Genomic DNA, 22,517 nt, shown 5'->3' on the forward strand with positions numbered 1-22,517 from the left:
AGGGCTGAACACTTCTGGGAGCGGGGCTGCCATGGGGGGGGGGGGGGGGCTTAACCCTTCCCCAGCTGCCCCGCGGGGGGGAAACTGAGGCACGGCCACGGGGAGGCTCGTCCGCCAAGCCCGGTGCGTTGTGCCACCCGCAGTCCCCTTTTTGGGGTTTTTTGGCTCCTTTTTCAGCGCCCAGGTGGCGCGCGGTCGCCGCTTCCCCTCGGCGGGGCGCGGTATTGACCGGGGAGGCAATCTGCAGCGCGGCGCTGGAAAAGCTCAAAGTTGTAATCTTGTTCCTTCCTCAAATTAGATCAGAGGGAAAAGCCCATCCATCAGCGCAGGCAGCGATTAGAGAAACCCCAAGGAAGCGGGTGGCTCACCGGTGCCACGGCTCCAAACCCCCCCCCCCCCCAAACCCTAAAGGAAAACTTTTGGGGTGGGACAAGGGGCCAGGAGCCACCGCCTGGATGCAGAGGTTCGGCTCACAGCCCCTGCCTCAGTTTCCCCACCCGCTTTGCCAGCCCCAGGTTGGTGACCCGGACACGGTGACCCCACTGTGGGGTGACAACTGGGGACGGATCGCATTTGGGGGGCACCGTGGGGGCAGCTCTGGTTTGCTGCTGTGCCAAATTCACCCCAAATCCACCCCAAATCCACCCCGAGGCACCCGGCACCGTGCCTCAGTTTCCCCCCGGCTCCCCTTCCCCTTATCTCGGGTCGCGGTGGGTAAGCAAGGAGCTGGCAGGGCGCAGCCTAATTAGCCAGATGAAATCAATTCGGCTCCATTACAGCCAGATCCAGGGCTCAAACATTACCAAGGCGGCCGGAGAGCCCTGGGAAGGATGATTAAGTGGACGCTCCAGGGCATTCGATAACCCCATGGCTCCGGTGACGGTGTGCAGGGAGGGGGGTTGGGGGGGGTCTGGGGGGGGGGCGCCTCCCTTTGTTCCAAGTTTTGGGGTCTTCGCCCCTTGGTGCTGCCGCCCAAACCTCGCCCCGTGCCGGGCACCGAGACAGCGCCGTGCCACCGCGACCCCTCCAGATCCTCGTCCCCTGCTCCAAAATGCCCTTCTTTCTCCCCAAAACCCCTTCTTTCTCCCCAAAGCCCCTCTTTCTCCCGCAAGAGACCCTCTTTCCCCCACCAAAAAGCCCCTCTTTCTCTCCAAAAAGCCCCTCTTTCCTGCCAAAAAGCCCCTCTTTCCTCCCAGAATGTCCCTCTTTCCTCCCAAAAAATCCCTCTTTCCTCCCAAAAAGCCCTTGTTTCCCCTCAAAAGCCCCTCTTTCCCTCTCCAAAAGCCCCTCTTTCCCCCAAAAAAAACCTTCTTTCTTCCGAAAAGCCCCTCTTTCTCCTCAGAAAGCCCCCCCGAGGCAGCCAGGTCCCAGCATGGCAGAGAAGTGGATGTTTTATTATGGGCCGGGCTCGCTGCCGGGCCGGGGGGGGGGAAAAAAGGAGCAACCAAACCACGGGGGACCCTCACCCAGACCCCCCGCATCCCCCCCCCATGGAGCAGCCAAGCCACCAACGTGGGGCTGGGGTCCCCCGGTTCTGCCCCCCAGGAGCAAACCCACATCGGGTGGGTGCCGCGACCCCAAACCCTTGTGGCACAGCCCAAGTGCACAGCCCTGGGACCCCCAAACCAGCCCCACAGCCCCCCCAGGACACTTTCCATGGGGTCAAGCCCTCGAGGCATCCCTTTGGGGACAGGACGAGGGGGGGGGGGGGACACACAGAGAGAGGGTCCAAACCCCTCCAGCCATCCCTGGGGGGTGACAGCCAACCCCTCCAAGTTGTAGGGGGGATTTTGGGGGAACCGAGGGGCTGGGGGGGGTTCCCCGCTCAGCCCAGGATGTCCAGGTAGATGGGGGGGCTCTTGACCAGAGCCTGGAGGCGGCTGTGGATGTCCTTGATGCGCTGGCGCTGCTGGGGCTCGCGCTGCCAGCAGCTCTGCATGATGTCGTACACCTCCGAGGGGCACGTGCGGGGCCGCTCCAGCTCCCGGCCCTGCGTGATGCACTCGATGGCCTGCGGGAGGTCAAGATTTGGGGTTGGGGGGGGGGAAATACAGCTCGCCCCCTCACCACCACCACCACCAGGTACCCCTATGACCGGGGGTCCTCTCCTCGCCCCGTGCGGAGAGCGCAGGGGGATGCAGGGGGGTCAGCTCCTTGCTCGAGGCCGCTCGCCGACCCCCAAAATTAAGGGTGGGGGGGCTCTGAGAGGGTGCTGCCCCCCCCAAACACACCCCCCAGAAGCTCACCTCGGTGTTGGAGAGCTGGTACCAGGGCTGCTTCCCGTAGGTGAAGATCTCCCAGAGCACCACGCCGAAGCTCCAGATATCGCTCTCGGTGGTGAACTTGCGGTAAAGGATGCTCTCGGGGGGCATCCAGCGGATGGGCAGCATGGTCCGGCCTCCCACCTGCCCAGAATGGGGATGGGGGGGGGGGGCCATCAGCTGGGGACCCCCCCCGCCACCCCCCGTAGTCCTTCCCCACCATGCTGCCGCCGGACCCCCAGCCCCCCGCTACGCTAAGTGCTCTGCGGCACCATTAAATATTAAATGGGCTTGGGGTAGGGGGCAGCAGCTAAAATGGAAAAATCGAGGCTTGGGGAGGGCAGGGGGGGGGCACGGACGAGCCTGGGCTGCTCACCCGGTAGTAGTCGGTGCTGTAGATGTCGCGGGACATGCCGAAGTCGCCGATCTTCACCACCAGCTCGTGGCCCACCAGGCAGTTGCGGGTGGCCAGGTCGCGGTGCACGAAGTGGAGGGAGGCGAGGTACACCATGCCCGAGGCGATCTGCGTGGCGATCTGCAGCATGTGGCTCAGCGTCAGCTGCCCGCGGGGCTGCCCCTGGCCCTGCTCCAGGATCTTGGCGTCCGGCCCGTGGGACCTGGAGGGGCAGAGGGGGTGCTCGGAGCCAGGGGGGGGGACGCACGTGGGTGGGGGTGGGGGTGCAGGTTGGGTGCAGTGGTACAGGGGTGTGCTCGTGTGTGTGTGCATGCAGGAAGGGGTGCACATGTCTTTGTACATGCACACAGGAAGGGGTGCACATGTGTTTGTGCATGCACACAGGAAAGGGTGCACGTGTGCGTGTGTGTGAATGCACACAAGAAGGTGTGCATGTGTGTGTGCTTGCACACAGGAAGCAGTGCACGTGTGTGTGTGTGTGCATGCACACAGAAAGGGGTGCACATGTGTTTGTGCATGCACACAGGAAGGGTGTGTGTGCATGCAAGCAAGAAGGCGTGCACGTCTGTGTGCATACATGCAGAAAGGGGTGCATGTGTGTTTGTGCATGCGCACACAAAGGGGTGCACGTGTGTGTGTGCATGCAGAAAGGGGTGCACAGGTGTTTGTGCATGCACACAGGAAGGTGTGTGTGTGTCTGCTTGCACACAGGAAGCAGTGCACGTGTGTGTGTGTGTGCATGCACACAGGAAGATGTGCATGTGCATGCAAGCAAGAAGGTGTGCACATGTGTGTGCATGCATGCAGAAAGGGATGCACGTGTGTTTGTGCATGCATGCAGGAAGGCGTGTACATTTGTGTGCTTGCACACAGGAAGGGGTGCACATTTGTGTGAATGCACGCAGGAAGGGGCGCATGTGTGTGTGTGTGCATGCACACAGGAAGGTGTGTATGTGTCTGTGCTTGCACACAGGAAGGTGTACACGTGTGTGTGCATGTGCATGCACACAGGAAGGTGTGCGTGTGCATGCAAGCAAGAAGGCGTGCACGTGTGATTGTGCATGCACACAGAAAGGGGTGCACTTGTATGCAAGCAAGAAGGTGTGCACGTCTGTGTGCATGCATGCAGAAAGGGGTGCACGTGTGATTGTGCATGCACACAGAAAGTGGTGCACGTGTGTGTGTGCATGCAGAAAGGGGTGCATGTGTGTTTGTGCATGCACACAGGAAGGAGTGCACATTTGTGTGTGTGCATGCACGCAGGAAGGAGTGCCCCTGTGTGTGCATGCACGCAGGAAGGCGTGCACGTGTGTGTGCACTCAAGCCAGAGAGGGCCGCGCACGTGCATGTGCACGTGCCGGGGAGTGTGCACACACACGTGCAGCCACACCAGGGAGAGCCACACACGTGCACACACACGGCTGAAGCAGCATCCACACCACGCACACACAGAGGGCAGGCAGGCACACACACGTGTGCGTGCACACCGGGGAAGCCACACACACGTGCGAGGAAACCACGCACACACACACACACGTGCCTGGAGGCGTGGTGCATGCCCGTGTGTGCACACCCACGCCAGGGAAGCCCAGGTGCGTGCCAAGGAGGGCTGTGCACACGTGTGCACGTGCACACGCAGCTCGGCGAGCACGGGGAGGGCGCGGAGCCGGCCGGGGGCCAGCAGGCGAGGCAGGGGCACGCTGCCTTTGATGGCGAGCGCTGCTGACAGCCCGGCCGAGGAGGCCGCGGCCGCGAGCGGGGGGCTCTGCTCGGCAGAACCATTACTGCCAAGTCCCATAACAATAATCATAAAAGCCACGTCTCAGAGCTCATCGCCTGGCCACTAAAGCGATGCCTCTGGCAGCCTCTTCCCCCCCCACTCTCCGCACCGCCCCCCCCCGTCTAGCAGCAATACCTGGGGGGCCAATCGAAAAGTCTCTGCTTATTCCAGCTGATGGCCAATCTCTCTCTATTTAAGCCTCTCAGACAGCTAATCTAATCAATATTGCAAGGAGGGCTGCATTAGCAAGGAGCGCGGGGCGGGCTGGCTGAGCCCCGCTGATGGAGCGCGCGGGGAGGGGGCCGCGCGCCCCGGGCCCACCTGAGGAAGCGGTTGAGGTCGCCGTGCTTCATGTACTCGAAGACCATGATGAGGGGCTCGCCCTCGGTGCAGACGCCGTAGAACTTGACGATGTGCTCGTGCTGCAGCACCGTCAGCAGCTCGGCTTCCCGCTGGAAGTCCAGCCGCGCGCTCTCCGTCACCTCCTTCAGCGCCTGCCGCCGGCACACGGCCTCAGCCCGGACCCGGGACCACCCCACCCCGGACCCCCACCGCCGTCCCCCCCTCCTCACCTTCACGGCCACCAGCATCTTCTCCTGCTCCGGGAGGAGGTTGTAGCACTCAGCCAGGAAAACCTTCCCGAAGGCGCCTTCGCCCAGCTCCCACTTGAGCACGATGTCCCGGCGCTGCACGTGGTGCACGCCTGGGGGGCACCCAGGCATCAGCCCCAGGCCCCCCCAACCCAATTAGGTGCGAGGGAGGGTGGCTGGGGGCTACAGGGGGTGCTCGGGGGTCCCCCCAGCCTTACAGGCATTGCAGAAGTACTGCGGGTTCTCGATGAAGTTGCTCTTCAGCCCCTCCAGCTTGCTCTCGGTGGAGGACACGGGGCTGCTGCCCAGGTTCATGAAGTGCAGGGACATGGCCAGGTCGTCCTCCTGGGCCAGCACGGCCGAGCCTGCAGGGGACAGGGACGGGGACATCATGGGGGGAGGACGGGAGCAAGGGGGGGTTTTGCACAGCGGTGCCAGGCGCTGCCGAGCATCCCCCCGCCCCGGCCGGCCCCGGGGGGAGCCAGCCCGATCAAACCCATTTAGAGGCTGAATCCGTTCCAGGAGTGAATTAGCAGCTGCTGCCCGCGCTGCCTGGCCCCAGCGGGGGCCCCCATTGCCACCCGGTGTGTCCCCCCCCCAGGGGGTTCAGGGCGATGGGGACCCGTGGAGACAGTCACCCTGCGGCCGGGCGCGGGGAGCGGGGCGAGGGGGGACTCACGGTTGATGCCGAATTTGGAGCGGTGCCCGCACTTGTTGAGCACGAGGAGCATGACGGAGAGGAAGAGGCAGGCGAACACGGCCAGGGCCACGGCCACGGACACCTGGGGACAGCGGGGAGGGGGCTCGGGGTCCTGCTGCGGAGCCGGGTCCCTTCTCCCAGCCCTTGGGGTGGAGGTGGCCGCGAGCCCCTTGGGGAAACCGAGGCAGGGGGAGGGCAGGGGACTGCCTTCATCCCCATCACCTTCCCACTTCATCTGGCCTCGGGTTTGCCTGTGCTTTACGGACTTATCCTGCGTTCCCCTGGGTGCCCTGGTCCCCCCACCCCAAATCACAGAGCCCCCCGTGCCGGCCGAGCCCTCACCCCGAAGGTGTGCTCGTCCATCGTCTCCACGGGCCCCTCCAGCGAGCTGTTCCTGGTGCCTGGGGCGGGGAGAGGGGCGCAGGGTGAGCGTGGGGTGGGGGACGCAGCGGGGACAAGGACAGCCACGCTCCTCCATGAGCGCTGCACCCGCACTTGGGGGGGGGACCCTGGGTCAGCACGGCTCGGGGGGGATCGGGGCAGGGGGAGCAGCGTGCCCAGCACTCACCCAGCGGAGACAGAGACACTGGCACAGCATGGAGAAAGGAAAAAAAAATACGCGTTATTCCCCCAAAAAGAGAACACCCCCCAAAAATTGGGGAAACTGAGGCACGGAGCCACGAGGCAGCGAGGCGGAGACGGAGGCAGCGGTGTCGGCGCACGGAGAGGTTGCGGGGCACCTCCACCAGCCGGGGGGGGAGCCCCCCAAGGAAGCCCCCAGCCCCTCCGCCACGTACCGGGGATGGGCTCCTCGGGGCTGAAGCTGAAGGGGTTGTCCATGAAGCGACCCCACACGCTGCGGGCGGCGGCGCCCAGGGGGTTGCGCACCAGGAGGGTGTAGTTGCCGTTGTTGACGTGCGTGGGGCGGTTGAGCTGGAGGCAGCCGTGCAGCACGGTGGTGTTGTGCTCGTACTCCATGATGCGGGTGTGGATGTAGGGCCCCTCGGCCAGCGCCGTGCCGTTGAAGAGCCAGCGGATGCTGGGCGCCGGGTTGCCGTCCACCGAGAAGGGGATGCACCAGAAGTGCTGGGGGATGGCCTCTTGCAGGAGCAGGATCACCGGCGGGACTGGGGGGGCAGAGCCGCCTGCGTCCCCAAACCTGGCGTCCCCAAAACCTCCATCCCCAAACCAGCGGCCCCAAAACCTGTAGCCCCAAAACCGGCAGCCCCATACCTGCATCCTCAAATGTGTCCCAAAACCTCCGTCCCCAAAACCCTCCGTTCCCAAACCTGGCGTCCCCAAACCAGCAGCCCCAAACCTGGCGGCCCCAAAACCTGTGTCCTCAAACCAGCAGCCCCAAACTGGCATCCCCAAAACCTCTGTCCCCAAATCAGCAGCCCCAAACCTGGCATCCCCAAAACCTCCATCCCCAAATCCTCCATCCCCCAAACCTGTGGCCCCAAACCTGTGTCCCAAAACCTCCATCCCCAAAACCCTCCATTCCCAAACCTGGTGTCCCCAAAACCACTGGCCCCAAAAACAGTGGCCCCAAACTGGCGTCCCCAAAACCTCCATCCCCAAACCTGCATCCTCAAAACCAGCATCCCCCAAAACTGACATCCCCCAAAACCTCCATCCCCAAACCAGCATCCCCAAAACCTGCAGCCCCAAACCAGCATCCCCAAACCCTCCGCCCCCAAACCCTCTCTCCCCATAGCCCCCTTGCCCCGCTCCGGTCCCCGTGTCCCCTCCCCGTGCGTCTCACAGGTGACGTTCAGCATCACGCTGTCCTCCGCCGGCCCCGCCACGTTCTCCGCCCGGCACGTGAGCTCCTTGTGGTTGAGGCTGGAGGAGACGTTGGTGATCTCCAGGACGAGCTCCCCCTCCGAAACCTGCGGGGCGCAGCGGGACGCAGTGAGCCAACGCACCCTGCTGCGCCCCCCCCTCCTCACCCCGCCGTGCCCCCAGCCCCTGGGGCGTTGCGATCACCTTGGTGACCCCAGGTGGCATCCCCAAAAACTGGCGTCCCCAAAACCTGTGTCCTCAAACCGGCAGCCCCAAAACCGGCATCTCCAATGCCTCCATCCCCAAACCAGTGGCCCCAAACTGGCGTCCCCCGCCGTGCCCCCAGCCCCGGGGCGTTGCGCTTGCCTTGGTGACCCCGGGTGGCTCCGAACCCACATCGGGCACCAGCCAGTCCCCGGTGGCCGGCGGCTCTCCGGCGATGTGGCAGGTGAGGTTGACGCTGTCCCCTTGGCGCAGCGCCACGTCGGGGTGCTCGATGCGGACCGTGGGGGGCTCTGCCGGGGAGAATGGGGTGTGAGAAGTCCCCGCGCTGTCTCCAGGTGGGGGGACACACAGCAACACCCCCCAAAACCGGGGGCACCACGTCCCCGCCACCTACCGCAGCCGCTCAGGGGCTGGCTGCCCAGTGGCACCAGCACGCCGCCGGCCCAGCAGCCCAGTGACTGGTTGCCCAGTTCGGCGCGGCTCCCGTCCTGCCACAGCTGCAGCCAGCGGACCCCGCAGGAGCAGCTGAGGGGGTTTCCCACCAGGATGCTGGGGGTAGGGGGGGCGAGAGGACAGGACGTGTGCTGCAGCGGGGTGCCCGGGGGGGGGCCAAGCGGGCGGCCCCGGCTGCGCTGCTTCTGGACCGGGCGCCCCGGGTGGATGGTTTCACGCAGGGGTGTGCCACGTGTGCTGTACCCCATTGCCAACCCCATTCCCATCCCCGTCCCCTTCTCCATGCCCATCCCCATCCCCGTCCCCATTCCTGACCCACCCCTGACCCTATTACTATCCCCAGCCCCATTCCTGCCCCTATTACCATCCCCGTCCCCATCCCCATCACCGTTCCCATCCCCAAGTCTCTGACTCATCCCTGACCCTATTACCATCCCCGTCCCCATTCCTGACGCATCCCTGTCCCTATTACCATCCCCATCCTATTCCCATCCCCATCCCCTCCCCATCCCTGACCCCATTACCATCCCCATCCCCATCCCTGTCCCCATCCTCTCCCCATCCCCTCCCCGTCCCCCCCCCGTGACTCTCAGCCCCTCCACCTCACCGCAGGGCACCACCCACTCCATGCCCCCAGCCCCCCAGCCCCCCCCAGCCCCTATCTCCCGCACCACCCGTACCCACATCCCCCCCCACACCCCAAGGGGGCCACCCCCGCTGCGCCCCCTCCCCGGGCACTCACAGCTCCTGCAGGGGCAGATGCTGGAAGGGTTTCCAGGAGAGGCTGCGCAGGGCGTTGAAGGAGAGGTTCCTGCCAGCACAGCACCCATCAGCCCCCCCCCCCCATAACCCTGGGACCACCCTCATCCCGCATCCCCCTCGCTCCCGGGGGGGGGGCTCCTGCCCCGATCGATGGTTTCCCACTCAGCAGCACGGCCCCATGTGCGTGTGACCCCCCCGCACCCTCTCCAAAGCCTGGCTGCAGCGGGATGGCATCGATCCCCCCCCCACCTCCGGGCATGGGGACGAGCCACCCTGCACCGGGGATGAGTGTCCCCACGGCGGGGGGGGGACACAGATGGACATATAGGGACGGGGACCAGAGCCCTGGAGCCATGGGGGGGGGGCACTCACACGTGGCTCAGCCTGGGGGTGTCCTGGAAAGCATCGTCGGAGATGTGCTGCAGCCCCGAGCCGGTGATGGTGCTGGGGGAGGAGAGGGCTCAGCACGCACAGCGGGGTCCGAGACCCCCCCCCCCCCCAGGACCTCGTCCTCTGTCCCCCCCCCACCTCCTGCACCCCCCCCCCCCCCCCGGCACCCTTGGGTGCTCACAGCTTCCTGAGGTCCCGCAGCATCCTGGTGTCGGCGCGGGTCAGGGCGGTGAGCAGCGGCTGCTTCTCGATGATGCTGGAAGGCAACGGGGCCACGGGGGGGGGGTCAGGTGTGTCCCCCCCCCCTCATGGGGACAGCACCTCCCGGGGGTGGAGGAGCAGCCCTGAGCCCCCCCCTCGTTCTCCCAATTTGCTGTCGGGAGCTGCTGTGGTTGGGGGGGGCACCACTCTCCGCACCCCACACCTGGGAGCGGGGTGCCCCGGTGGGATGGGGGGGTACGGGGGGGGGGCAGCACCCATGGGAGACGGCTGGGAGGGGGCTGGGGCACCCACACCGTGGGGAGGGCGTCAGTGGGACCCGCACCCCCCTCCCCACCCCAGGCTGCGATGGGGACAAGGGAGGCCGGGGGTGTCACGGGGGGGGGACCGCCACCCCCCCACCACCCACCCCACCCTGGGAGGAGGCGAACAAAGAGCCGGGGGGGGGGGAAACTGAGGCAAGGGGGGGGGGGCGTGCGGCAATGCGGCAGGGCGAGGACCCAGCCCGGGCACCCCGCTGCCACCCACACCCCCCCCCCCCCGCTGGCACCCCCGTGGTAGGGGGCAAGGAGCTGCCCCCAGCCCCTGGGGGGGCACAGCAGGGCCCCCCCCCGTCCTGTCCCTGTCCCCATCGTGGTGTCCCAGCCCCTGCAGCCTCGCCTCGACCCCAGCCCCGTAATCGTACCCCAATCTCCCCCCCCCATCCCACTGCCGTGTCCCCGTCCCCATCAGCGTGTCCCAGCCCCAGCCCTGTCCCCACGACAGTCTCCCAGCCCTATAACCCCATCCCATCGCCTTGTCCCCGTCCCCATCATCACATCCCAGCCCCAGCTCCTTATCCCTGTCCCCGTCCCCATCGCCACCATCGCATCCCAGCCCCAGCCCCGTCCCCATCCCCTTATCCTCAGCCCCAGCCCATCCCCGTCCCCATCCCATTGCCCCCAACCTCATCCCTGTTCCCAGCCCCTTGCCCCCAGCCCCAGCCCTGTCCCCAGCTGCATCCCAGCCCCATTCCCTCGCCCCAAGCCCCAGCCCCAGCCCCTTATCCCTGTCCCCATCCCCGCCATCGCATCCCATCCCCATCCCCTGCATCACCACCCTGTCCCCGTCCCCAGCCCCAGCCCTGTCCCCAGTCCCTTATCCCCGTCCCCATCCCCTTATCCTCAGCCCCATCCCCTTGCCCCCAGCCCCATCCCCGTCCCCATCGCTGCATCCCAAGCCCCATCCCCGTCCCCCAGCCCCTTATCCCTGTCCCCGTCCCCATCCCCATCCCCTGCACCACCACCCCATCCCTGTCCCCAGCCCCAGCCCCATTCCCAGTCCCTTATCCCTGTCCCCATCCCCTTATCCCCAGCCCCAGCCCCGTCCCCATACCCTCACCCCCAGCCCCAGCCCAGCCCCATCCTCTTGTCCCCGTCCCCATCCCTGTCCCCATCCCTGTCCCCATCCCTGCATCCCAGCCCCAGCCCCTCGCCCCCAGCCCCATCCCAGCCCCATCCCCTTGCCCCCATCCCCTTATCCCCATCCCCTTATCCCCGTCCCCATCCCCTCTCCCCCAGCCCCATCCCAGCCCCATCCCCTCGCCCCCATCCCCTTATCCCCATCCCCTCGCCCCCATCCCCTTATCCCCGTCCCCAGCCCCCTCCCCACCCCGCTCGCCGTCCCCCAGCCCCACTCACATCTCGGCGAGGAGTCGGGACGCCCCCCCCCCGGGCAGGACCCCCCCCAGGCTGCTGACGGTGCCGGGCTCCCTGCAGAGGAGGCTGCGGGACGTGGGGCAGGGGCAGGGCGGGGGGCAAAGGGGGGGCCCGGCGGGGGTCGGGGGGGGCAGCAGCAGGGGCAGGAGGGCGGCCAGGCAGAGCCAGGAGGGCAGCATCGCGAGCCGGGGCCGGGGGGGCAGCTGCAGGGGGTCGCAAGCCGAGCCCCCCCCACCCCCCTCCCCAAAATCGACCCCCCCCCCCTTTGCAACCCACGGGCACGGCGAGGCGTGGGACCGGCGGCTTTAAAGCCGCCCCGCGTGGCCCGGCCTCCCGGGGAGGGGCCGGCGGCTCCCCCCGCCCCGACCCTGCCCTCAACCCCGCAGGGGAATTTGGGAGGGGGGGGACGGGGATCGCCGCGCCCCCCCCCCCCCCCCTTCAAAGTGGCGCAGGGGGTGGCCGGGCACCCCCCGACGCTCCCCGCGCAGCCCCTGGAGGTGGGTGTATGGGGGGGGGGGTCGTGGTCGTGCCCCCCCCTGCCCCCCGGGGGTCTCGTACCCCCCCCCTGGACCCCGCATCTCCAAAATTCCCCCACCCTTGGCCCCCTCCCCGCTTCAAAGCGCAACCGCAGCCCCCCACCCCTCAAGCACCCCCCGTCCATCCGTCCCTTCCCGTGCCCCGGGGGGGCCAGCGCAGCCCCCAGACCCCCCCAATCCCTCCCCCGCAAGGCCACCAAGACCCCCCCCAACCCCCCCCCCCCAGGTGCCCCCAAAACCTCGCGGCGCACCGAGACCCCACCGGGACGCAGGCAGGGGGGGCGCACGGTCCCGTCCCCAAATGTCACCCCCGGGGTCCCCTCCTCGTGGTGGTGGGGGGGGCACAGCGCTGCCGCGACCCCCCCGGCATCACCACCCCAATTCTCCCCCCCCCCCCCCATCACATGCGCTGAGTTTGGCACGTCCTCAGCCCAATTTTCTCCCCCCCCTCCACGCTCAGCCCCCAACCCGAGGCACCCTGGGGCTGAGCAGAGCCCTTGCAGGACCCCCCCCCCCCCTTCCAAAATCTTTCCCCCCCCCCCCGGGTTTAGCCCCCCCAGCGCCCCGCCGCGCCACCTCCTCCCGAATTCCGCGGTTTTGACGTTTTTTTCCCCAGAAACGCCCCCGGCTCGGGCAACGCAGGGCAAAGCCACAGCTGGGGCGCACGGGAAGCAGATGGGACATTGGGGGGGGGTGGGGGGGGGAACGGAAAAAAAAAAAAAAAACGAGCTGTGCCCCCCCCCCACACACACACACACAGAGCAGGCAGCCCTGGAGCGACCCCCGTCCCCCTTTATTTGCCCTCATGTCCCCGATGCTGGTGCCGGGGGGGGGGCAGGAGGGCAGCGCCGTGCCTCAGTTTCCCCACTTGAAAAAGGGGGGGGGCCACCCCGCTTTATTCCCAGAAACGCGACCCCACGGGGCAGCCTTTTATTCCCCAAACCCCCCCCCACCCCCCCAGAACGCATCCACGAGCACAACACCTCTCTCCCCCCCCCCCAAAAAAAAAAAAAAAAAAAAATCCCTTAAAAGCAATAAATAACCCGAAAAAGGGCCCCACGGATGGGACCGGGGGGGGGGAAAAAGTCCAGAGCGGGTCGGGTCGGGTCGGGTCGGGCCCCCCCCCCTTTTCTCAAAGGCAGCCCGTCCCGTTGGGGAGCCGACCCCGGCCCCTGCGGGTGGGCAAGGGGGGAGCGGGGGGCTCGTCTTCCTCGGGGGGCTGCTCCGTTTCGGCGTCCGAGGGCTCTCCGGAGCCGCGCCGGCGGTTTTCGGGGCTGTAGAAGAAGGAGAGGGTGCGGAAGGCGGGCGCCATGTGCTCCTTGATGCCCTCCAGGAGCTGCACGAAGGACGGGCGCTGCCGGGGGTTCTGCTGCCAGCACAGGCACATCAGCTCGTGGCTGCGGGACACAGGGCGCACGGTGGGTCCTGGGGGGGCTCCTCGGCACCCCCTTCCCCTCCTCCGGACACCCCCGTTGGGGCTGGGTCACCGTGCCCCATAAGGACCAAAGGTTGGGGGTGATGGGCTCGGTGCCCCCTTTTCCCCCCCCCCATCCTGCCCCAGCTCACAGTTGGTCGGGGCAATTCTCCGGCTTCTCCAGGACGCCATTGTCCATGACGAAGCGCAGGACCTGCTCGTTGGACATGCCCTGGTAGGGCTGCTCGGCCAGCGTGGCGATCTCCCACAGCACCACCCCGAAGGACCTGCGGCACCCCACGGTCAGCCAGAGGGGGCTGGGGGGGGTCCCACGGGCTTGGGGGGGGCGCCCAGCACGGCCCCCACCCGCCCCGGCCCCTACCAGACATCGGACTGGGTGTTGAAGATGCCGTCCTTGAGGGCTTCGGGGGACATCCAGCGGACGGGGAGCAGCCCCTTGCCCCCTTTGCGGTAGTAGTCCGTCTCGTAGATGTCCCGCGTCATGCCGAAGTCTGGGCGAGGAGGAAGACAAGGAAGAGGAAGAGGAGGAGGAAGGCCAGGAGCACCCGGACAGGGGGGGTCCGAGCCCCGGTGGCGCCGGCCGCCCACCTCCGATCTTGACGGTGAAGTCCTCGGACACCATGCAGTTGCGGGCGGCGAGGTCGCGGTGCACGAACTTCTTGGCGTTGAGGTAAGCCATGCCGTCGGCGATCTCGCCCGCCATCTGGATCATGTCCCGCAGCGAGGGCGGCGGCAGCCCGGGGTTGTTCTGCCCAAAGGGGAGGCTGTCAGGCTTTTTTTTTTTTGGGGGGGGGGGCCGTGCCCCTTCCTCTGTGGGACCCCCTCCCCAGCCCCTCACCTCGGCGTCGGGTCGCAGCGAGCGCAGGTAGCTCTTCAGGTCCCCGCGCGTCATCAGCTCCATGATGACCAAGGCCGGCTGGCCCTGGGACACGACGCCGAGCAGACGGACCTGGGGACAGGACGGGGGGCGCACAGCTCCGTGAGCAGCCCCCCCTTATCCCTTCCCCGTGTCCCGTCCCGTCCCCTCGCCGCCCACCTACCACGTGGTGGCACTTGAAGGCCTTCATCACCGAGGCCTCGTTGAGGAACTCGATGCGCTCCCGCATGGTGGCCAGCTCGTTGACCGTCTTCAGGGCCACCTTGGTCTCCTCGCCCTCGGCCACCAGCCCCAGCGCCAGCCCCTCGTACACCATCCCGAAGGAGCCCTGCCCCAGCTCCCGAATCACCGTGATCTTCTCCCGCGACACCTCCCACTCGTCGGGGACGTACACTGGGCAGGGGGACACCCGTCACCGGTGCCGTCCCCGCGGTGACGGGGACACGGTGCCCGCGGGGACGCCCCTGTCCCTACGTACTGTCCGAGGCGCTGAAGTACTCGGGGTTGACCGAGGCGTAGAGCGTCCCGCTGGGGTAGCCGTCGTTGTTCCTGCGAGGGCGGAGGGGTGGGCACGGTGCAAAGAAGGGGGGGGGGACAAGGGACAGGGTGAGCGACGTCGCCTCCCCCCAGCCCCGGATCAGCCGGGTTCAGTCCTGGGGGTGTGTGGGGGGGGGGTCGCTACCTCTTCTTGTTGTAGAAGAAGACGAAGATGGCGAGGCAGGAGATGAGCAGCATGAGCACCACGGGCGTGACGGTCAGCAGGACGTAGAAGCTTCCAGACTCCTCCTCGGCTGCCGGGGGCACGCGTCCACGTGTTTCATCCCACCACAGCTCCCCAGAGCCTCAGCACCCCCTGATCCCCGGTGCTCCCATCCCAGAGCACCCCCCAAAGCCCCCAGACCCCCAATCCAGCAGCATCCTTGGGTGCAGGATCCCCTCATCCCACCAGCGCTCCCCAGTTCCCCAGCCCAGTAGCACCCCCAGCTGCCTGCCCCACAGCCGGGGGTCCCGCCGGCGTCCCCCCAGCCCCAACTGAGTCCCCCCCAGCCCCCTGAGGATACCTGGCCCCAGGATGTAAAACTTGACGAGCCCCGTCCAGGAGCCGTTGCCGGCCAGCGAGGTGGCCCGGACCTTGGCCGAGTAATTCCCCGGCTGCAGCAGGGCCAGGTGGACGCCGCCGTACTTGGCGTAGCGGTGTCGGGAGACGCAGACGACAGTGGTGACCTCCTGGGGGGGTGGGCGAGGGGATGGTGGCAGCGGGGACATCCCCCCAACCCTCGTGGCACCGGGCAGGGGGACGCTGAGCTCCCCCTCGACGGCGGAGCCGGGTCCTCACCTCGCTCTCGCGGCTGTACTTGATCTCGTACTTGAGGATGAGCCCGTTGGGGTTGCGGGGCTCCTGCCAGCGCAGCAGGACGCTGTTCTTGCTGGCCGGCTCCCACGTCACGTTGCCGGGAATGTTGTCAGCTTGCACTGCAGAGGGGCACCAAGGGGCTCGGGACCCCCATCCCGGTGCCACCAGCACCCAAAACCATCCCAATCCATGGCCGGGCAGCGGAGCACCGCGCACCAAGCCCTGCTATCACCGAGGAAGGGGGGGCTGCCCTCGCCCCAACCCCGCACGCTGCCCTACAGGACCTACGTTCGGGCATGGTCCTGGCGAAGACGAAGGTGGCGGCGCTGCAGCCCACAGTGTGCGCGGCGTGGTTGCAGGCGTGGATGTCGATGCGGTACTCGGTGAAGTGCCGCAGCCGCGACAGCACCGCCCGGTCCCGCACCACTTTGTCCTCGAAGATCTGGAAATCGGGTTTGGGCTCGCTCCCGGCACGGCTCGGGGCCGGCGGCTCCGCCGAGGAGGTGTTGGTCGGGGAGGTGACGGCCGCCACGTCCCTGCGGCGCTTCGGGGTCCTGCGGAGCGGGGAGACGGGGACGGGGACGGGAGGCAGGTTGGGGCTGGGGCACCTGGGGCACCTCCCCGAAGGTGGTGGGGTAGGGGAGACCCTCAGGGGTTTTGGGGCCTTTTCCCAGCTCACCTCTTGTTGATGGACGTCACCTTCCAGGGCGGCCTGAGGTAGCAGAAAATAGGTTAAGGAAGCAGCCCCTTATTAAGGGACGCCCTCTCTGGGGCAGCATGGTGCTTGGAGACCCCCCTGACACCGGGAGACCCCCCAGACACCAGGATCTCCCCCCAGACACCGGGTTTTCCCCCCAGACCCGTCACCTGGGGATGATGATGGAGTTGTGGAGGAAGTTCTCGAACTTCTTCTGGAAGGATTCAGCCTCGCCCTCCATGCGGAGCTGCCCGTCGGCGGGGCGGCAGGGGCAGCACCGCTCCTCGGCATCCTGCTCCACCTCGGGGTCGTCCCCGTCGCTGAAGCGCGTGTCGGCGCTGCTGGTGGGCAGCTTCAAGCCTGCGGGCAGGGACGGGCAGGGCTGGAAGCACCGGGACAGCCCCGTCCCAGAGGTGCCATCCCCGTCCCCAGCCGCCCTCCCGCACCTTTGTGGCAGTAGTCGTTGACGTAGAGCTCCATGTCCTCGGCCAGCTGCTGCCACAGCACCAGGTAGTAGGTGATGTTGCCGTTGCGCTGCGTGGGCGGCTTCCAGCGCACCACGATGTGGGACGAGGAGTTGGACATGGAGATGACGTCCCGGGGCACCGTCGGGGCTGGGCACGCAGCGGGGCGTCAGCATCTCCCTCGGAGACCACCGCGGGCACCCCACGAGCCCTCCCCGGGGTGCCCCTTACCCGCCGGCATGGTGCGGATGTAAACCACCTCGCTCTGCGCCCCGTAGTTGCGCCCTTCCTCGGCGGTGGTGAGGGTGATGGCGCGGACGAAGATGGCATACTGCGTCCACGGGCGCAGGTTGAGCAGGGCCACCCCGGGCTCCTGGTCGCTGCTGAGAGGCAGCTCCACGTCCAGCACGTTCCAGCTCTGCGCCCCGCAGGCGTCCTGCCCCACGTACTCCGAGACGTTCTGGAAGGGTCTGGCCCCCACCCAGCCCTGGGTATCAAGGCGGGGGTCCCCGGAGCACCCCCCTGGCCTCACCAACCCCCCTTCCCCGGGATGGGGCAGCCCCGTGCCGTGAGGGTGCTGCGGGGTGGGGGATGCATGGGAAGGGGCTCGCCCCCACCCCGAGCGCCAGGGCCGGGGGCCACTTACGACTCCTTGTAGTAGACGATGAAGCTGAGGAGGTCGCGGTACTCGGGGGGCCGGTAGCGCTCCCACTTGAGGAAGATGCGGTCGGCCTCGGTGACGTTGGAGATGAAGCGCAGGGTCTGGGTCTTGCCTGCGGGGCGGCGGGGGGGGCGCAGGGCTCGGGGGTGGGCTCGCGGTGCCGCTGGGCCCCCCCCAGCCCCAGTCCCGCACTCACAGGACGCCCGGTCCCCGTTGGTGCGCGGGTTGATCTCGGCTTTGTTCTGCCGCCCCTTGGTGCCCGTCACCTCCTCCATGCGGTAGATCTCGGCCAGGCAGAGCTTGGGGTTGAAGGCGAAATACATCTTGCCCACGGGGATGGAGAGGACGTGGTGGCTCCAATCCCACAGCTGCTGCAGGTTCTGGTTGTCCAGGACGTACAGGGTGTAATTTCTGGGGGGAGACGTGGGCGGAGGCGATGGGCACGGGCACCCCCAAAGCCCCCAAAGCGTCCCCACCGCTCCCCGTCCTCACCCGTCCACCATGGAGTCCCCACGGATCAGCTTGAGGTTCTTGAAGAAGGACAAGGAGACGAGGGCGAAGGAGTGCTTGATCTTCAGGAAGCCCGTGATGGTCTCGATGAGGCCCAGGCTGCTCTGCAGCTCCGAGGCCAAATTATCTGGGGATAACCCACGGCTGTGAGCCGGGCGGCGCTCCCAGACAGCACACCGACTGCTCGGGGCCAAACCCGGCACTCACAGCCCCGGCGGATGTTGACGATGAGGTTGCCCTCCACCAGGGTGCATCCCGCCAGCTCCTGCGCCGCCCGCGTCGAGTCGATGGTCTTGGTGCCCACCTTGCACTCCTTGGGGCACAGCCCCTCGCACTTGTGGCAGAAGATGCTGCGGGGATGGGGACGGGGACATGGGCAGGGTACGGAGCCACCTCCCTCCATCACCACCCCCAGGTTGGGTGGGAAGGGGGGGTCCTATCCTGGGGGTTCCCATCCCAGGGGGTCCCAACCCCAATGGGTCCCATCCCAAGGGATCCCATCCCATGGGTTCCCATCCTGGGGGGTCCCATCCCAATGGTTCCAATCTTGATGGGTCCCATCCGAAGGGGTCCCATCTCATGGGTTCCCATCCCGGGGGTTCCCATCACGGGGGGTCGCATCCTAAGGGGTCCCATCCCAGGGGCTCCCATCTCAGGCAGTCCCATCCCAGGGGGTCCCATCCTGAAGGGTCCCCTCCCAATGGTTCCAATCTCGATGGGTCCCATCCCAAGGGGTCCCATCCCAGGGGGTTCCATCACAGGGATTCCCATCCCAGTGGTTCCAATCCTGATGGGTCCCATCCCGTGGGTTCCCATCCCGAAGGGTCCCATCCCAAGGGTTCCCATCCCATTGGTTCCCATCCCAAGGGGTCCCATCCCGAAGGGTCTCATCCCAGTGGTTCCCATCCCAAGGGGTCCCATCCCAGGGGGTCCCATCCCAAAGTCTCCCATCCCGGGGCTGTCCCACCCCACCTGCTCTCATTCCTGGTGTAGCCGGGGGGGCACTCGGAGAGGCACTGCTGCTGGTGGATGACGAACTTGGAGGCGTCGCGGGGGTTGTCGGACACCTTGCGGAGGCTGGCGCAGTACTCGGCGGTGACGCAGCGCCAGCCCTCGTACTCGTAGGTGCGGGGCGGGCAGGAGGGCAGGCAGTGCCCGTTGAAGTGGAAGTGGCGGCAGGCCACGCACGAGCGGCTGTCGCGGGGCCGCCCGCAGCCCCCCAGGCACTCGGCGTGGCAGCACTCGCCCGCCGCCGTGCACGCCGAGCCCACGCCGCACGGGCACACTGAGGGAGAAAGGCGCCGCGGGCAGGGGATGGGGAGAGGACGTTAGGCAGGGTAACGTGGAGGGGGAGAGGGTTTGGGGGTGGCACGGGGAAAGGGGGGAAAGCGGTGGGTGGGGAGGGGTGGGGGCTGCCGGCGTCCTCCTGGCACGGGGGGCGCGAGGAGAGAGGGGTGGAGGGATGGAGGGAGGGGTGGGTGGATAGAGGTGGGAAGGGTGGGCAGGGAGAGGAAGAGATGGAGAGACGGAGGGAGGGATGGCCAAATTCGTGGGTGGATGGACAGAGGGAGGGCTGCCCGGACGGACGGACGGACGGACAGGTGGATGGATGGGGGGGGCTCAATACGCGCCGAGCCTCGGCTGCCCGGTGGGACCGCGTGGCGCAGCCGGGGCCGGGGCAGTGGCCGAGGTTACGGCCCCGATAAGGATCTGTGTTTATAGTATATATTTCATTACCAGGCCTCCTGTTTACTGCAAACGAGCCCGGGAGGGGCCTGTATTTACCTCGCCGCTGGGAAAACAGCTGGGAGCTGGCCTCTCCTCCGGAGGATGATACAGCGCGGATCCGATTACCCCGCCGCGCTACCGCTGCTGCGCCGGGGCAGGGACGGCCACGTGCCCGGCCCCGCCATCCCCAGCATCTCCCCCAGCCCTCCCCAGTGCCTCCCAGTGACCCCCCCGGTTTGCTCCCAGCAAGGCAGCCCGGAGGGGCGATCCCCATGCCTCCAGCACCCACCTTTCTGGCAGTAGCTGGAGGTCCAGCAGCGGTAATCCAGCTGCCCGTTGACGCTGGTCTGAGCGCACGGCTTCTCCACGTCCAGGATGCCCGGGCAGACGTCGGCGCACTCCTCGGCCAGTTTGTTGCCCACGATGTAACTGGTGTCCACGGCGTCGGGCAGCAGCAGCCCCCAGTCGATGGTGGAGAGGTGGCAGAGCTCCTGGTTGCGCTCGATGCGCACCGAGCCGCGCAGGACGTGGCCGAGGCTGTGCAGCCCGATGTCCCGCAGGTGCGGCATCTCAAAGATGACCAGGGCGTAGTTGAAGAAGAGGTTGGTGCCGCGGATGACCGAGAGGTTGGGGAAGAGGTCCCGCAGGCTCTCCAGCCCGTAGACGCGGAAGAGGAGCAGGTACTCGGTGATCATCAGCAGGCGGGGGAAGCTGAAGCCCCGAAAGTCCTCGGCGCCCGTGGTGAACATCAGCAGGATCTGCAGGTTGCCCTCGATGATGGAGCAGTTCTCCAGCTTCTGCAGCTGGGACACGTCGTTGCGGATGTCCATGCTGCCGCAGACTGGGGTGGCGAGAGGGGGGACCCGGGGGCAGCGGGGGGGCCCGGGCAGACGGCCCCGCCACCCAAGGGACCCCCCTTCCCCGGGGCCGTGTCACCCGAGGGGGCTGATGTCCTCCTCACCCCCCCGCCTGGCGCATCTGCCTGCAGTCCCCGTGGGCAGCTGGGGCAGACGCGAGTGGCCGTGACAAGCAGCCGGCGCGCCGCAGCTCCTCGGGGCACGGCACGGCCGCGGTGATGCTAACGAGGTCTGGCTCTGCGGGAGCTCCTCGCCCACCCCAAGAGCACACCCGAGCCCCCTGCCCACCCCACGGGATGCTCTGAGCCCCACGGGCAGCTCGGGGTAACCGCACGGCATCCTCCTGCCAGCTCACCCCCCCATTGACCCCCCGGCACCGTGCCGTGCCAGCCCCACGGGGATGAGGCGATGGCTTTCCCAGTAGGATACCCCATAGGGAGCGGGAGCATCGGGGCGGGGGGCAACCCAGCGCTGAGCATCACCCGCTCCCCGCTCCCGAAGCTGGCAGCTCCCCTCTGGCAGCGTCCCCAGGCTGAAACCTGACGCCGAGTTATCGCGGAAAGAAACGCGCGGAGACACCCGGAGAGGGATTTACTGTAAACACCCCGGGCAAACACGGCCGGCGCGGCGCGTCCCCTAAACACCAGGCACCACGGCACGGCCGCGCGGTGCCGCCGGCTGCCGCACCGAGCTCCACGGCCCAGCAGCCGTCCCCGTGTGAAAGGGTTTTGGCAGAGCTCCCCCCCCCCCAGCACCCTAGGGTGCCCCCCTGGGACATGGGGGTCTCCGTCGTGCCGTGGGGCTGAGGGTTTGGCCGCTGTGGTGCCGGCCCCAAGGGGATGCGGCCCCAAACTGCCACCGCTGTGACCTTGGCAAAGGCACCGGAGCCCTCGGCTGGGCGGCACCAACCCCAGGGGAGAGGGGGCTGCGGACCCCCGGGGTGCAGAGAAGGGGCTGGGACCCCCCGTGCCCTCGTGAGCATCCCCAGGGCATCTCTCGGCACGGATTTTGGCTGCTTTGCCCTCCCCCATCCTTTCCCGTTCCACCCTCCCCGACCCCGCTGGGGAAACTGAGGCAGGGGGCAGAGGGGGGTGCAGGACGCGCCTCTGCACCAGTGACAAACCCATCCAAACCCATCCCAAACTGGGATGGCAGCTGGGGGGGGGTCCCCACACGAGCCCCCTGGGGCTTTTCCCCCGGCCAGACCCCGCCACAGCCCCGTCCCCACGGTGCCACCCCCAGCCTCGGAGGGCCACGCACCCATGGCGCTGGGCTCAGCTGCCATTTCCACCCCCCCGACCCCCATGAGGACAAGAAAGCAACGCCCCCGACCCCACCACGGGGCTGCTGACCCCACCACAGTGCCCCCACCCCAATTTTTCCCCAGGACGCCCCCACCCCAGCTCCCCAAAGAGCTCCCCACCCCAAACCCCAAAGCACGCGGCCGTGCCACGGGAGGAAACCGAGGCACGGGGGGGGGGGGGAAACCGAGGCACGACCTCAGCCCTTAGGGAGCAGCCAAACCACCCCAAACCCAAACCCCACACCCCCCCCCCCCAGCACCCCATCCCCACCGCCCCCCTCCCGGCCACTTACTTTCGGACGGGGCCCTCACGGGGGGCAGCGGGAGGGGGCCGAGGAGCAGCAGGGCCAGCGCCAGGCGCAGGGCACCCAGCGCCCTCGCCCCCTTCGCCCCCATCCCCGGGGGGGGCCGCGGTTCCCTCCGGCCTCGGGGGCTGCTGCAGGCGGGCACCGCACGGCACCCGCACTCCCGGGCAGCACCCAAGGGACACGGGGACAGGGGTGGCCCCCCCCCCCCTTCCCTGCACCCGCCAGCCCTCTCGGCCCGGCCCCCGCGGCCCCTTCACTTCTGTTTTCGGCTGCGGCACACCAAATATTTAACCTGACAACTGCGCGGGGACGGGGCCAGGGCTTGTTTGGGAAATAAAGAGGGGAGAAAACAGGGCGGCCCCCGAGCACGGACAGCCCGGAGGGGGCCGGGAAAGGTGGGAGGGGGGGGGACAGGAAAATGCGCCGTGCCTCAGTTTCCCCATGGGGCGCCTCAGGGCGTGGGGTCTGCGCCCCGCGGGGGTCCCCGAGGTGCCGGCTGCGGGGAGGAGG

The 22,517-nt window shown here is 67.6% G+C and overlaps 2 protein-coding genes across 2 annotated transcripts; both read right to left on the bottom strand.

The window, feature by feature from the left end:
• Positions 1-1,825: 1,825 nt before the first annotated feature.
• Positions 1,826-9,841, bottom strand: NTRK1 (neurotrophic receptor tyrosine kinase 1; the record flags this gene model as incomplete). Its single annotated transcript, XM_082781025.1, has 17 exons — positions 1,826-2,011; positions 2,247-2,405; positions 2,638-2,878; positions 4,778-4,950; positions 5,029-5,159; positions 5,265-5,411; positions 5,726-5,828; positions 6,089-6,147; positions 6,315-6,332; positions 6,544-6,873; positions 7,512-7,638; positions 7,898-8,046; positions 8,151-8,305; positions 8,952-9,020; positions 9,344-9,415; positions 9,543-9,617; positions 9,786-9,841. The coding sequence occupies 17 exons, from the start codon at positions 9,839-9,841 to the stop codon at positions 1,826-1,828; spliced, it is 2,250 nt and encodes a 749-aa protein (XP_082637151.1).
• Positions 9,842-12,808: 2,967 nt separating this feature from the next.
• On the bottom strand, positions 12,809-22,124 carry INSRR (insulin receptor related receptor). Its single transcript, XM_082780635.1, has 22 exons — positions 21,993-22,124; positions 19,829-20,380; positions 18,784-19,096; positions 18,019-18,161; positions 17,794-17,938; positions 17,498-17,712; positions 17,287-17,413; positions 16,872-17,110; positions 16,623-16,790; positions 16,347-16,536; positions 16,159-16,191; positions 15,768-16,033; positions 15,462-15,598; positions 15,187-15,352; positions 14,808-14,916; positions 14,604-14,674; positions 14,289-14,518; positions 14,087-14,197; positions 13,837-13,996; positions 13,610-13,739; positions 13,380-13,514; positions 12,809-13,210 (listed from the first exon to the last, which is right to left on the bottom strand). The coding sequence occupies exons 1-22, from the start codon at positions 22,093-22,095 to the stop codon at positions 12,946-12,948; spliced, it is 4,008 nt and encodes a 1,335-aa protein (XP_082636761.1). The 5' UTR covers positions 22,096-22,124; the 3' UTR covers positions 12,809-12,945.
• Between the last annotated feature and the right edge of the window lie 393 nt (positions 22,125-22,517).

Source organism: Aythya marila (assembly GCF_965140915.1).
Source record: "Aythya marila genome assembly, chromosome: 29".
Classification (NCBI taxonomy): domain Eukaryota; kingdom Metazoa; phylum Chordata; class Aves; order Anseriformes; family Anatidae; genus Aythya; species Aythya marila.